The 12,299-nt window shown below is 44.2% G+C and overlaps 1 protein-coding gene across 1 annotated transcript in view; it reads left to right on the forward strand.

Annotated features, from left to right (window-relative positions):
• Nucleotides 1-10,760: 10,760 nt before the first annotated feature.
• Morc4 (MORC family CW-type zinc finger 4) overlaps nucleotides 10,761-12,299 on the forward strand; it is a 53,819-nt gene continuing 52,280 nt past the window's right edge. Inside the window, exons 1-2 of the mRNA XM_027433665.2 lie at nucleotides 10,761-11,093; nucleotides 11,223-11,295. Of these exons, the coding sequence (XP_027289466.1) occupies nucleotides 10,992-11,093; nucleotides 11,223-11,295 (175 nt within the window). The 5' untranslated portion in view covers nucleotides 10,761-10,991. The remainder of the gene's footprint in view (nucleotides 11,094-11,222; nucleotides 11,296-12,299) is intronic.

The following is a 12,299-nucleotide window of genomic DNA, read 5'->3' on the forward strand; positions in this document are numbered from 1 at the left end:
GTTAGCCAACACCATCACCAGAATTAGATATGCAGAGTTGCTTCAATTCGAAGGTCTTATGACTTATTTTTATTTATGTGTATTTCTCTGTGTGCATACCACCTGTATGCAGGTGCCTGCAGAGGCCAGACAAAGGCGTGCAGTTCTCTGGAGCTAGAGTCACGTGCAGCTGTGAGCCACCTGATGTGGGTGCGAGGAAGCTAAGTCCTCTGGAAGAGGACAAGGTACTCTTAACTGATGAGCTGTCACTGCATCCCCTCACATGGAGTCTTACTCTCAGAAGTATAAACTTTGATGCTATTTTCACAATAGAAACAACTTAATGAAATTAAAAGGGAAATTGGAAAGTAAATCAGTGTTCATCTAAAGAAGACGAGACATTATAGATGCATAACTTATTAGACATTGCTTATTTATATTACATCACATAATAAAAGCATTATACAAAATTCTATATCCAAGATGAACTCAACTCTATAAAAAAAGTGCCTGGATATGATATTGGAAGGGAATGTGCTTCTGAAAAGTAAGGTTATGAGTGATTCTATTTTATTTCTTTGTATACTTTTCTGTCTTTTTCAAATTTTCTACAGTAAGCGTGTAATTACTTGCATAATCAGAAAAACATTTTTTTCTAAATAAAAAGACAAGCAAGTCTCATAATCCCAATGCCTAGAAGCAGATCAGCCAATCTGTTTTGAATGTTTCCAAGGCAGTGAACCAGGCAAAAAAGTAAGAAGGATGATTTCAGAGTCCCCAGGGGAGACTTGTATAGTTAGTTCCTAGGAAACCAGAAGTTTTAACCACTCAAAACACATGTAAGTGTTTTTGGTGTGAATCAAAACCTTCCATTAGACATAATTTCAACAGCAGCTGTTACACAACCTGTATAAACTATTTTTGGTGTGAACCAAAATTTTAACAACATAGAAACTCTGTTAACTATTTCATGGTCCCATAGGTGCAAACCTCATCTACAACTAGCCAGGATTAGCTGCCTTTATTTAGGGGGAATGTGTGATGCTGTAGCAGGGCTGAGAAGGACTGCTTGGCCAAGATTCAGGACCGCCCTCTAACTGCTTTATGTTACTCCTGATTTTTGAAGCCTTTTGACGTGGCTTTAAAAATCAGCAGATTAAAGGAAAGTTGTAGGTAATTCAAACTCATTCTCATAAGAATAACAGAACTATATAAATAATGACGTAGTGTTCTCACTTCCTCTGGTTTCTTCCATCAAGAGTAAGCAATGTTAATCTGATGTGTGTCTTTACACCTTTCTCTACGATACATACCATGTTTAAACACACATAGTGGATAAAGCGCCTCCTCAAAGTCTTTTATTTGAGAAACTACAGAATCCTGGGCCCCATCCTAGGGTTTTAGAAAAACCAACTTTTCAAAAAAAAAAAAAAACTGGAATGAATCCTATAATCAAAATGGCTTGGTAAAAGTTCTATATATATTACTTTGTAGATTGATTTTACCCCTTATTATATCCCATTTCCTTTCATATCTAAAAACAAAAGTCATTAATTTTTATAGGTATTGGGGGCAATGAAAAGATTTAGTTAAATTGAATTATTTGTTTTCCAAAAGATACTTAATTTTTCTTTATTCTTGAGAATTTCATATATGCATACAATGAAATGTGATCACATTTACCACCATTTCTCCCTCCAATTGCCTTAATATCTCCCCCAGAATATCTCTGTCTAAACTTCTTGGATTTTTTTTTTTAACAGACCGCTAAGTGTATTTAGTGCTTCCTATGTGTGCATGAATTTCTGGTATTATCTGGATCATAGGGCATGTACCAGTAGATATAACCTTAATAAAGAATTAAACTCCCTCCCCTAGTAACTGTCCACTGACAACAGCTCCTCAGTAAGGAGTGGGGTTTAGACGTCATCTACCCCATCTATGCTGGAGGAATTCAACAAAGATGTGAGATTGGATTCTTGCACATTCGATCTTTAAGAATGATGCTAATTTCAACATCTTCCTGCTGAAAACAATGTCATTTGTGTAATTTCCCATTTTCAGACTTTTAAAAAGTCAAAGAACCATGCAGTTGATAAGCAAAAAATGTCTTCTAAATGTACAATTTGTTATATTGACTTCATCATTTGTTTATGTGTTCTTCTATTCATATATCAACACATCTGATTTTTGTACGCATTTCAAAGTTGCAGGCAGCAGGTCATTTTCCTTGCAACACTGCTGCATGTATATCTTTCAAGATCAATGTTTGCTTACAGTTCTTTCTGTTTCGTGGACAGTTTCTTTGTTCATTGTTCCCTTTAGGTCAACATTTCACATCATAACATTACAAATCTTTGATGTTTTAAACAGTGCACACAGCCTGCATATTCTACCGTTTAAGTGTGTCTCCCCAAACATACTCATTCACCTGGAACAAGCCTGCTTGGTGAAGCAATACACACAACACATACCTCATCTATACCGTTGTACACCAGTTAGACAAGTGATTTTTCCTTCTGAATGCAACGTGGCCAGAAGAAAATCTTCTTGACTATCTACTGAAGAGTTGTGCCCATGGCCAGCTGGCATCAAGAGTCACCAAGTTTCACAAAGATGGGTTTTGCTGAACAAACAGGGTACATCTGCCTGGTCTGAAGCAACAGTCATTCCTTTTCCTGTCCCTCGAAGTAGTCAGATCATCCCTTTGCTTTTCTCTACAGAGCTCTGAAACCCCAGTTTTAATTTGTCATGACAGGAAAACAAAAATTCTTAAGCACACATGTCTGTTCAAAGCCAATGATCAAGTATGAGGTCTCCATATAAGTCCTAAGAGAAGGGATTGAGGAGGCGCACTTTAAATACACATACTGCACAAGTAGGGGAGTTCTTTGGGGAGGACTAATGTTAACTCAGTCCCTGCTGTAGTTTCCTGCCAACTGTGAAAAAGGAAGAAATGAGGCTCACCTAGGTTTAGTTGGGATGCGGGGACATTGAGAGGAAGTGGAAGAGGCTGCCAGAGGAGCCTTCATCCATATAGTCTGGCTCTGAGTCTAAATGCTCACCCACATTAAGAGGAAACAAACCAGTCATGGTGGCCCATGCCTGCAATCCCAGCACTCTAGAAAATGAGTCTAGAAGATTGGCATGCATTTAAGAGCATCTAGAACTACAGAACAAAACCTTGTATTAGAAAACGAAACAAACAGAAGGGAAAAGACAGAACCAAACAGCGTGGGTTAGCTTGGTGAGGATGCTTGCTGAACATGTGCAAAGTTTTGTTTGATCTCCAACAACTAGACATGTAAATAAGAGAATAAATTTACAGATTGGGTCAAATTAAGGAAAAAAAATCACGTCTAGTCTGTATATTTCTTGCCCATACTAGTGCTACAATTTTAGAAAAAATGAAGCAATGGCCAGAAAATATGCATGTGGAAATGTAGCTGTGAGCCCTAGTTCCCTACTGTGTCAGGCAAGCCTTTCTCCTGGCTTATGGGGCCAGAACTTACTGACTGGGGCCCATTTAGCTCCCAGCCTGGCATTTCTGGTAGGGAATTCTAATTCTATTACAACAGAGCTTTTTCTTATTGTCATCACACAGGATTGTCAGGTACAGAGAAACTGCAGGCTCCAGCCTCTCCCTCTGCAAGCCTTCTGTCTTTTTTCAGAGAGGACCTGAGCCCACTTGCCATGCAGCCGTCCCTCTAATATTTCACACCACCAGTCCCTAGGCCACAGCTCCCACCCCTAATGTGCCCTCCTGAGCTTCTCACATAATTTCCTCGTGTTCCTTGGTCTTCTTCTCCAGGCTCTTAGCCAGCCTTACTGTGCCCCAGTGACCTCCTTCCCCAGGGAAGGTTCCAAGCTTAATTATGCCCAAGTGTAGTGGCTCTTTACAAGTTTCTCTTCCTGTAACGTGGCCATGCTAATTTAGCTTCCTAGATCCATTTAGATCTCTAATTGATCTGTCATTTGGAGAGTGTACCTTGCCCGCCTCTGCCCTTGATCTTCATTCTGTTCTGATGATCTGTTTGCTTTCCCTAGGTTTTTACAAATCGAGTTAAAAATCAAGTCTGTAAAACATGCCTGCTAGTGGCTGTAATGCAATTGCTTTGAAAGTGTTTATTTATATTATATTCCAAATGTTCTGTTTGGGATGCCAAAGCTTTTTCCAGTAGCAACAAGCCACTGGAGAAATAAGCATGAAGTACAAATCAAGCTAGATCAGCCACCAGCCTGATTCAGAATCACTGGTCAGGACATAAATGCCAAGTAAAGTGGGAAAGGAGTGCCTTCTAATTAGGAAGTGTGGCGCTAGAAACCCTCTCCATCAGTGTGTTTCTGTCTTCCGTGAATTCTTCTGTGCTGTTAGGAAAAAGTTCCCAGAAAAAATGTGAAGATGAAGAAGCAAATTATAGCCTGGCATGGTGGTACATAACTGTAGTTCTAGCACCTGGGGGGTAGAGGTAGGAGGATCAGGAGTTCGGGGGTCATCATCCTTGGTTGTATAGCAAGTTCCAAGCCATCTGGTGCTACATGAGACATTGTCTCAAAGGCCCTCTCTCTCCCCCCTCAAAGCAAGCAAATTGCAGCCACCCTGTGCTTGTAACCTTATTTGGGCAACTAAAGCCAGTGTTAAGTCCTGTCCTTGGACCCCTATCAGAATCACCTGAAGTGGTGTGGGGAGGGTCTGAGAATGTGGCTTGTGACAGACTCTCCCACATGGTGCGGGTGCTGTTGGTCTGCTGTAAACATGTTGACAACCATAGCCTTAAGGGCTGTGCTGAAGAGATATGAAGGTCAAGGGTCTCTGGATTCAGGGGAACTTGTACAGAGGCAAGGAGGAGGTTCTGGCCAGCCATAGGCAGGGCTCAGCACCCTACTCTTGGATCTTAGTAGTTGCAAAGAGTACAAACTATATCCAAGACCTCATGGCAAAAGCCCTGCCCTTTCTGGTGTTTTTGTTGTTTGTTTTTTAGCCACTGCTGTCATGTCTTGCTCTTCCTACAGGAGAGAGTGTGAGGGGTGGAGCTGAGGCACTAATTATCCCCAGAGCCAGTGGCCCATGCTGAGTCCTGAGTTCCAGAGCAGAGGCAATTGAGACCTACTGGCCACACACCTGGTGGATGAGAATGCACTTCCTTGAAATGCTCAAGTAATGCTGACTGAGGTTTCTTGACAGAGGGAACAGGAAGTAATCTATATTCCAAGGGGCCTGGGCCCATGACAGTCAGGCAGACCAGTGGCAGCTTGAACATACACTGGGGATTTTGTTGCCATGGGCAGATTTTGAAGTGACTTCAGTTTTTTAGAGTTATGAGTTAGCAAAAACTATTCCAATTTACATAAGCATGTCTTCAATACAAACTCGTCTTCAAACCATTGTTTGGATGATGTCGTTGGGTTCAGAGGAGACGAGAACTAAGAGTAACTGAGTTCTGTGACGCTTTACAGGGCAATTCCCTCCAAGTTACCTACTCGTTTCTCCCAGCAACCAAGCAGGGAAGACCGATAATTTCATTTCTTTCAATGAACAAATAGCTTTAGAGAGCATAACTGACTTTACTAATATCCTACAGCTTCTGACACTTGTGTTCCAACTGAAGTCTAGCTCCAAAGTCCCTCCTCCATGTTTGCAGTTGCCTGTGCTTTGTTATTGACACACTCAAGCTTCATCAGCTTCAGGGAATGCTGGTGGTCACAGTACACAGATGATTCCAATTCCAGGAATGGCTTTGTTTGAAGAAAGCCTAAGGTGCCTAAGGTTACACATCATCCCCCGGTGACAGCCTCTATCCAGTGACTGTTCAAACATGGCCCATAAATGTCTGGCTCTTTGTCACAAACACAACCTCTCAGGGTGTCCATGCGGTCTTCCGTGATGTCCCTGAAGCTGCATCTTAGTTCCACTTCCTTCTCTGTCCGGCACTGTTTTCTCTCTGCCTGGAGGTGTCTATCCTGACAGTCGCCCTCATCCTTCTGCCTGCATGCTCTGGTTCAGTGTGCTTCCTTGGGAAGATTATCTGTTTCTAAGATCACAGGACAGTGCAATGGACAGGAACCAGTGCCTTCCAGAGGCACCTGGCTCATCTCCCACCCTGAAACCTTTCGGGCTTCAGCATGTCCACACAGGAACTTGGGGTATGTGACCTTAGAGAATAGGTCAGAATGTGATAGGAGAAACTCACACACACCCTGAGCCCCATGTAACAATGCCAAGTCCTTCTCTGTGTGATTCCTCCAAGGCGAGGCATTCAACCCCGACCAAGTGAACAGACAGCATGAAATAGCAAAGATCACGTAGAAGGTTCAAAGATTATGACCCAAAGGCCCTAGAGCAGAGGGAAACTGGACGTGATTCCTACAGTTCAGCCCCAGGACAGAAACTAGCAGGGATGCTCCAGGGTTCTGTCGTGTCCTGTAGAAGCACTTCCTGGTTCTGTGTAGCAAACCCCAGGGTTTCACAATAGCCCAGTACTCTTGGAATCCATCTTCCTTCACAAATGTGCCAGCTGCTGTAGAACCCTTGTTGGGGGTGACATAGTGGAACTTCATGTCATGGCCTTTTGATTGCCCTGTGGAGCAACACTGATAGCATAGATTTTGCATAGATTTGCATAGATTCATTTACTGTCTTGTTTAGGACTGCCTAGTGGCAGCAAAGCTAGAGGCCAGGCCCAGGAGTCTTAGCAGTGCACTCGCCTCTGGGGTCACTCTTGACTGACATGGAGAGCTGGAAAGGGCATGAGAAATGCTTGGAACTCCAACTGCCAATCATAATGCTAAATGCTTGTGAGGCCACAGATCCCAAATCCCACAATAGTAAAATACATTCACAATGCCCAGAAGCAAGCAGGACAGGGGAATCATACATACATATCGTAGAAGATGGCAGTCAGTGAGCCTATTGAGAGATGGCCAAGGCTTGAATGTAAAAACCAAGGGAAGAACAAGGTTATCCAAATGCTGTGTTTATGGAGGAAGAAATGTCGCAGGCTGCTCTGAAAGAGGGATTGGATGTGTCATCAGACATAAGCATTCCTGTTAAAACATCTCTAACAGAGACATTTTTAAAGAATTATTTATTTCATTTATGAGTATGTATGTGTAGCTCTATGAGTTTAATTGTTTCTGCGCCAAAGCAATGTGTGAACAGAGATTAATTATTTTGTTGTCTATACTTTTGTGTACTTTGGAAGTTTAAAAAAAAAGATAAGTTTTAAAAGGCAAATACAGGAATAATATATTATTTTTATTGTGTGTCTACAATGTGCATTTTGTATCTGTGGGCTTGTATCTACACATATATTTATATATTTTATTATATACATATATTTTATTAACTACATGCATTTCTATACACCTATAATTACTTATACATATCCACATATATTTATATTGCTTAGTTTGTATGTTTACATATTTAGTTAGTTTATATAATGCATATATTTAAACAACCCCAGCTTAAAAATACTTCTGAACTGAATGGGTACAATTTTTCTTGTCACTGTTTCTAAACAATACAGCACAACAATGATTTACATAGCATTAACATTTTACATAGTAAAATTAATCAATAGATTATTTAAAGTATATGAGAAAATAAGGGTAGGTTATATGCAATTGCTGCACCATTTTATGCAAGGAACTTGAGCAAATAAAGAATTTGGTGTCCGAAACCAGTCCCCCATGGACATTGAGTTGACTGGATACATAGATATGTTGTATATAGATCTATATGGAAATGCATGCATATATACTTGATTACCCAATAAAAGGTATCATTTTACACAGTATTGCATGCCTTTATTTGTGGAGTCTTTTTCTATAGATAGAACAAGAGCAGATCAAAGAAATGATTCCATTCAAATCAACTTTGGTGAATCAATGAGTTTGGGGGGTTACTTACTGAGGTATGGGTGAGGGACTACTTTGAGGAACATGGCTGACTCAGATAGCTGCTTTGCCAAAAATCCTTACCCCAGCATGGGTGACTACTCACAAAAAACCTGCATTACCAGAGTGCCCTGGGCAACTTGTACATTTTTATACCATTGAAGAACTGTCCCTTCCCCACCAATTGTTTACTGTGTATATAACCTCTTACCCAGTTTCCTGATACTTACAGGGGGAAGTCGAATTCTCAAAAAAATAAATAAATAAAAAGCCCATTTAAATGACACAGGCCTGTGATCCCAGCTATTTGGAATACTGAGGAAGGATGACCACATGCTACTTGGGCTACAAAGTAATTTCAAGGCCAGCCAAGGCACCTCAGTGAGATCCTCTCTCAAAATAAAAGGTAAAAAAGATGCTGGCTATAGATCGTTTAGTCGTAGTATGATGGGGTGTGATGCCCCAGGTCCAATCTCAGTACACGTATACACACACAAAAAATCTCAGTATAACTAAAATGAAAATCACAATGAGATGACACCTCAACTCCAGTTAGAACAACAGAATGATAAAGAAAACAATTGATGGTATGAAGGTGGAGAAAATGAAATCTTTGTAAGCTGATGGTGGGAGTGCAAATTAGTGTACACATATTGATTATATTGAGCTTTCTCAAAAACTTTAAAGTGTATTACCACACAATCTAGAAATCCCAAAGATGGGTGCATATCGAAAGGAAATGAAATCACTAGAGGAGACATCTGGCCTTCCATGTTTAATGCAGTACCAGTCACAATAGCTACAATTTACATTGAACCTAAATGCCCAACAACAGGTAAACTGGGAGGTAATTGAGAGAGGCACTCATCGGCAGAAGTTGGGCAGAAGGTATATAGTTTGAAGGAATAAATTCTGCTATGCCACCAAACAATAAGTAGTCTGTGGTGACCAATAAAGTACTATAAATTTCTAAATAGCTAGACTTTACAAACGTTTTCATCACAAACAAAAGACAAACGTAGTCCTGGGTATGGTGGCCCTCCTCTATGTCCAAGCACAGGTTGAGGAAGGAAGGGAGAGCGAGAGCGAGAGCGAGAGCGAGAGAGAGAGCGAGAGCGAGAGAGAGAGAGAGAGAGAGAGAGAGAGAGAGAGAGAGAGAGAGAGAGAGAGACCTGCCTGAGCTGAGCCAGTCTCGCAAACAAAGGGGTCTGTTGAAATAGCACAGTTAAGAAAGTGCTTGCTATGCAAGGATATAAGTTCAATCCCTAGGGTCAGTGTTCTCTTGTAATCCTACCATGGGGAGACAGAAACAGGCAGCTCATGGGCTAGCCATCCTACACGTAGTGAATTCTAGGCCACCAAAAGACACTGTCTCAAAAAAGAAAAAGGTGAAGTTGACCTCTGGTGCTCGAGCACACACACACACACACACACACACACACACACACACACACAAAAACCTCTCCACATGAACACAGATACACATGCACACATGCACACACGCAAAGAGAGGCTGGAGAAGTGGCTTAGTAGGTAAAGCACTTGCCATACAAGCCTGAGGACTGGAGTTTGGATCCAAAGCACCCACATGAAAGCTTCTATAACCCCAGGGCTGAGGTGGGGGAGGGTAGTCAGGGATAGATCCTGGTGCTCACTGGCTAGGCAGTCTAGCTAAATTGGTGAGCTTCAGATGCAAAAGAAAGTGGAGAGTAATTTAAAAAGATATACACTGTATGGCTCTTCCCCTCACCCCACAACCCCACACACACATGTGCACACATGCTGAAAAAGAAATGAGACACTCAGCTTGGTGGTATTGGCCTGGTGTGGTCCTAAAAGACCTGAGTTTGATTCCAACACTACATGAAAAAAATAAGTATATGAAGCCAACGTGCTAGCCATCCTCATTTGAGCAATACAGCATGTGTAAATGTAGATTCATTTACAACAGGCATGTCCTTTAAAAGTTGATTATTGGACAGGGAGAAATGGCTCAGTGGTGCTTCCCACCAGGCCTGACAGACAACCTGAGTTTGACATGACAAGGTAGAAGGTGAAAACCTACTCCTGCAAATTGTGCGCTGATCTCCACATGGCCACGCACAGATACACCAAAACACACACAAAATAATTAAGTGCAGTCATAAAACTTTTTAAAATAAAAATTCCACATTAGTTAGGGGCTGGGATGATGTCTCAGGGGGTAAAGTGCTTGCTGTGGTGGCTCAGGGGGTAAAGTGCTTGCTCTGTAAGCATGAGCATGGTAGTGCGAGCCTGCAACCCCAGCCACAGAGACACCAGATGGATTTCAGTGTCTGGCCTTCAAACGCAAGTGGTGTGTGTCCTGTGGAACAACACAAGTGGTGTGTGCACTGTACAACCACAATCGTGCAAACACTCAAAGTTGCATATTAATTGATGCGCATTCTATAACTTAATCAATCCCCTATTTTGCAGTAAGTAAATTCAGTTTCTCCTTGAAGGACTGGTAGGCAGTTTGCCAATTGCATTCTAGAAAGTTCCGGGTGCTTCCATACACTTTCGAAGCAGCTATTGGAATGATTTCCTTTAGCTCCAGTCTGCTATCTTCCCAGATAGCAAAACTGTAGTCCCTCGAACATGAAAGACTTGTCTTATCCTGCCTGTTAGTCATGCAGCCTAAGTGGGACTCCAGAAATCCCATGCACGCTCTCCCTCCTCTTGCCACATTCCCGCCCCTCCCCACGCACCGCCATCCCCCCTCCCCTCGCGCTTTTCCCGCTCGGCCGCCTGGCCTATGGCAAACGCCAAGAATTAATTAGGGGCGGGGATGGAGGAGCGTCTGTCAGGAGATCGCCATATTTCTGTACGGCCGTGGGGCAGCCCCGGCAGTCGGTGGGTCAGGAGAGGTGCTGACAAGGCGGGGCGGACGCTGGGCTCCTCAGGCTTCACCCCTCCCGCTGGGGACAGGTGGCTGCAGTGCGCCCCGCCTCTGCCAGCTGCGAGTGGGAACCAACGAGGGCCAGTCCAGGACGGCCACTGCCAGCTGCGAGTCGGGGGACAAGGCGATCTAGTGCGGGACAGCCGGCCGAAGGGTCCGGCAGCGACAAGCGACTATCCTGGCGGCCAAAAAAATGCTCCTGTACCGAGGGGCCCCCGCGGGCCCTGGCGTGCCGGGCGGCGGACTGGCCCGAGCGGGCAGCGTCCCGCAGGCCTTCGGGATCCGCCTGAGCACGGTAGGTCGGGGGCCCCCCGAGGGGACGGACTCGCGCGAACGTGCGCGGGTCTCCGGGATGCGGGGGGCGCGCGGGGTGGGCCCGGCGGGCCGAGGCCTCACGCGGGACGGGACCTTCTCTCGCCCCCAGATGAGCCCCCGCTACCTCCAGAGCAACTCCAGCAGTCACACGCGACCCTTCAGTGCCATCGCGGAGCTGTTAGGTGAGTGGCAAGGGCTGGCCGGGCCGCGGGTCCTTAGCCCGGGGCAGCAGTGCCAGCGTGGTGCGGTGGACGCGAGAGGAATGCACGAGGCTCGTGGGGCGGGTCCGCCCGGGGCGGGCTGGGGGGCCTCGGCCACCGTGTTCTCTCGGGTGGTGGTGGTGGGGGACCTAGATCTCGCCCTGAAAGCTCGGTAATCGAGGTGTGTATGGAGAGGTTGGTGGGGTTCCTGCACCCTTGTTCAGTCTGGTTCGTGATGTTACAGTCACTTTAGGATTCTTAGTTAATAATCAAAAGCAATGCATAAAAATATCGGGCCCCGAGGCAGCTGGGTTCGACGGCGTCTGGCGGCCAACAGAGGGCCCCAAGCTGGCAAAGGAACAGTGCAGAGGACTGTGTAGAGTCGTTGGAAAGATCTGGAAACGACTTCTTTAACTTTAGAGACAAAGTCTAGGAATGATGGGACATCTCTTAAGAGATGATGACACGAGTGCATTTGGCTCCCTGAGACTGCAGAGGGCTGGGTCCGTAGTCCACGAGCGCCCTCACACCGCTGGAATGAACCGGGAGGACTTAAGGACTTAACCTCTGGGTGCACCACGGCTTGCTTAAAAAGCATTTTCAGTTGATTCCTTCCTTGGAGCTGACTGCATCAGCTTCTGCAGTAATAATGTTCTGTTCAGAAAGCAAAGAGGAAACGCAGTTCTGCACAAAATTCAGCAGCACACAGAGCAAGCACATTATAAATATTTCAAAAGCCGAAAGAAGGGAGGCAGATTTATGGGGCTAGTTAGCACAGAACAAAAATCTTGAAAATGCCTTCAAAGCTACGTGAATGAACCCCACTGGGTACTTAAGCCATCACTGTGGCCTTGCCATGAGGCTTGTTTCTGTAACGATGTCGGCGAGGGATGGGAAGAGTGAAACAAGTTATTTGGAAGGTGATGGAGAATTTTTGATGATTTGTTTGGCTGTAACGCAAAATGTTACATACTAGGTTGCTGATT

This window comes from Cricetulus griseus, chromosome X (genome assembly GCF_003668045.3).
Source record: "Cricetulus griseus strain 17A/GY chromosome X, alternate assembly CriGri-PICRH-1.0, whole genome shotgun sequence".
NCBI classification, from domain to species: Eukaryota; Metazoa; Chordata; class Mammalia; order Rodentia; family Cricetidae; genus Cricetulus; species Cricetulus griseus.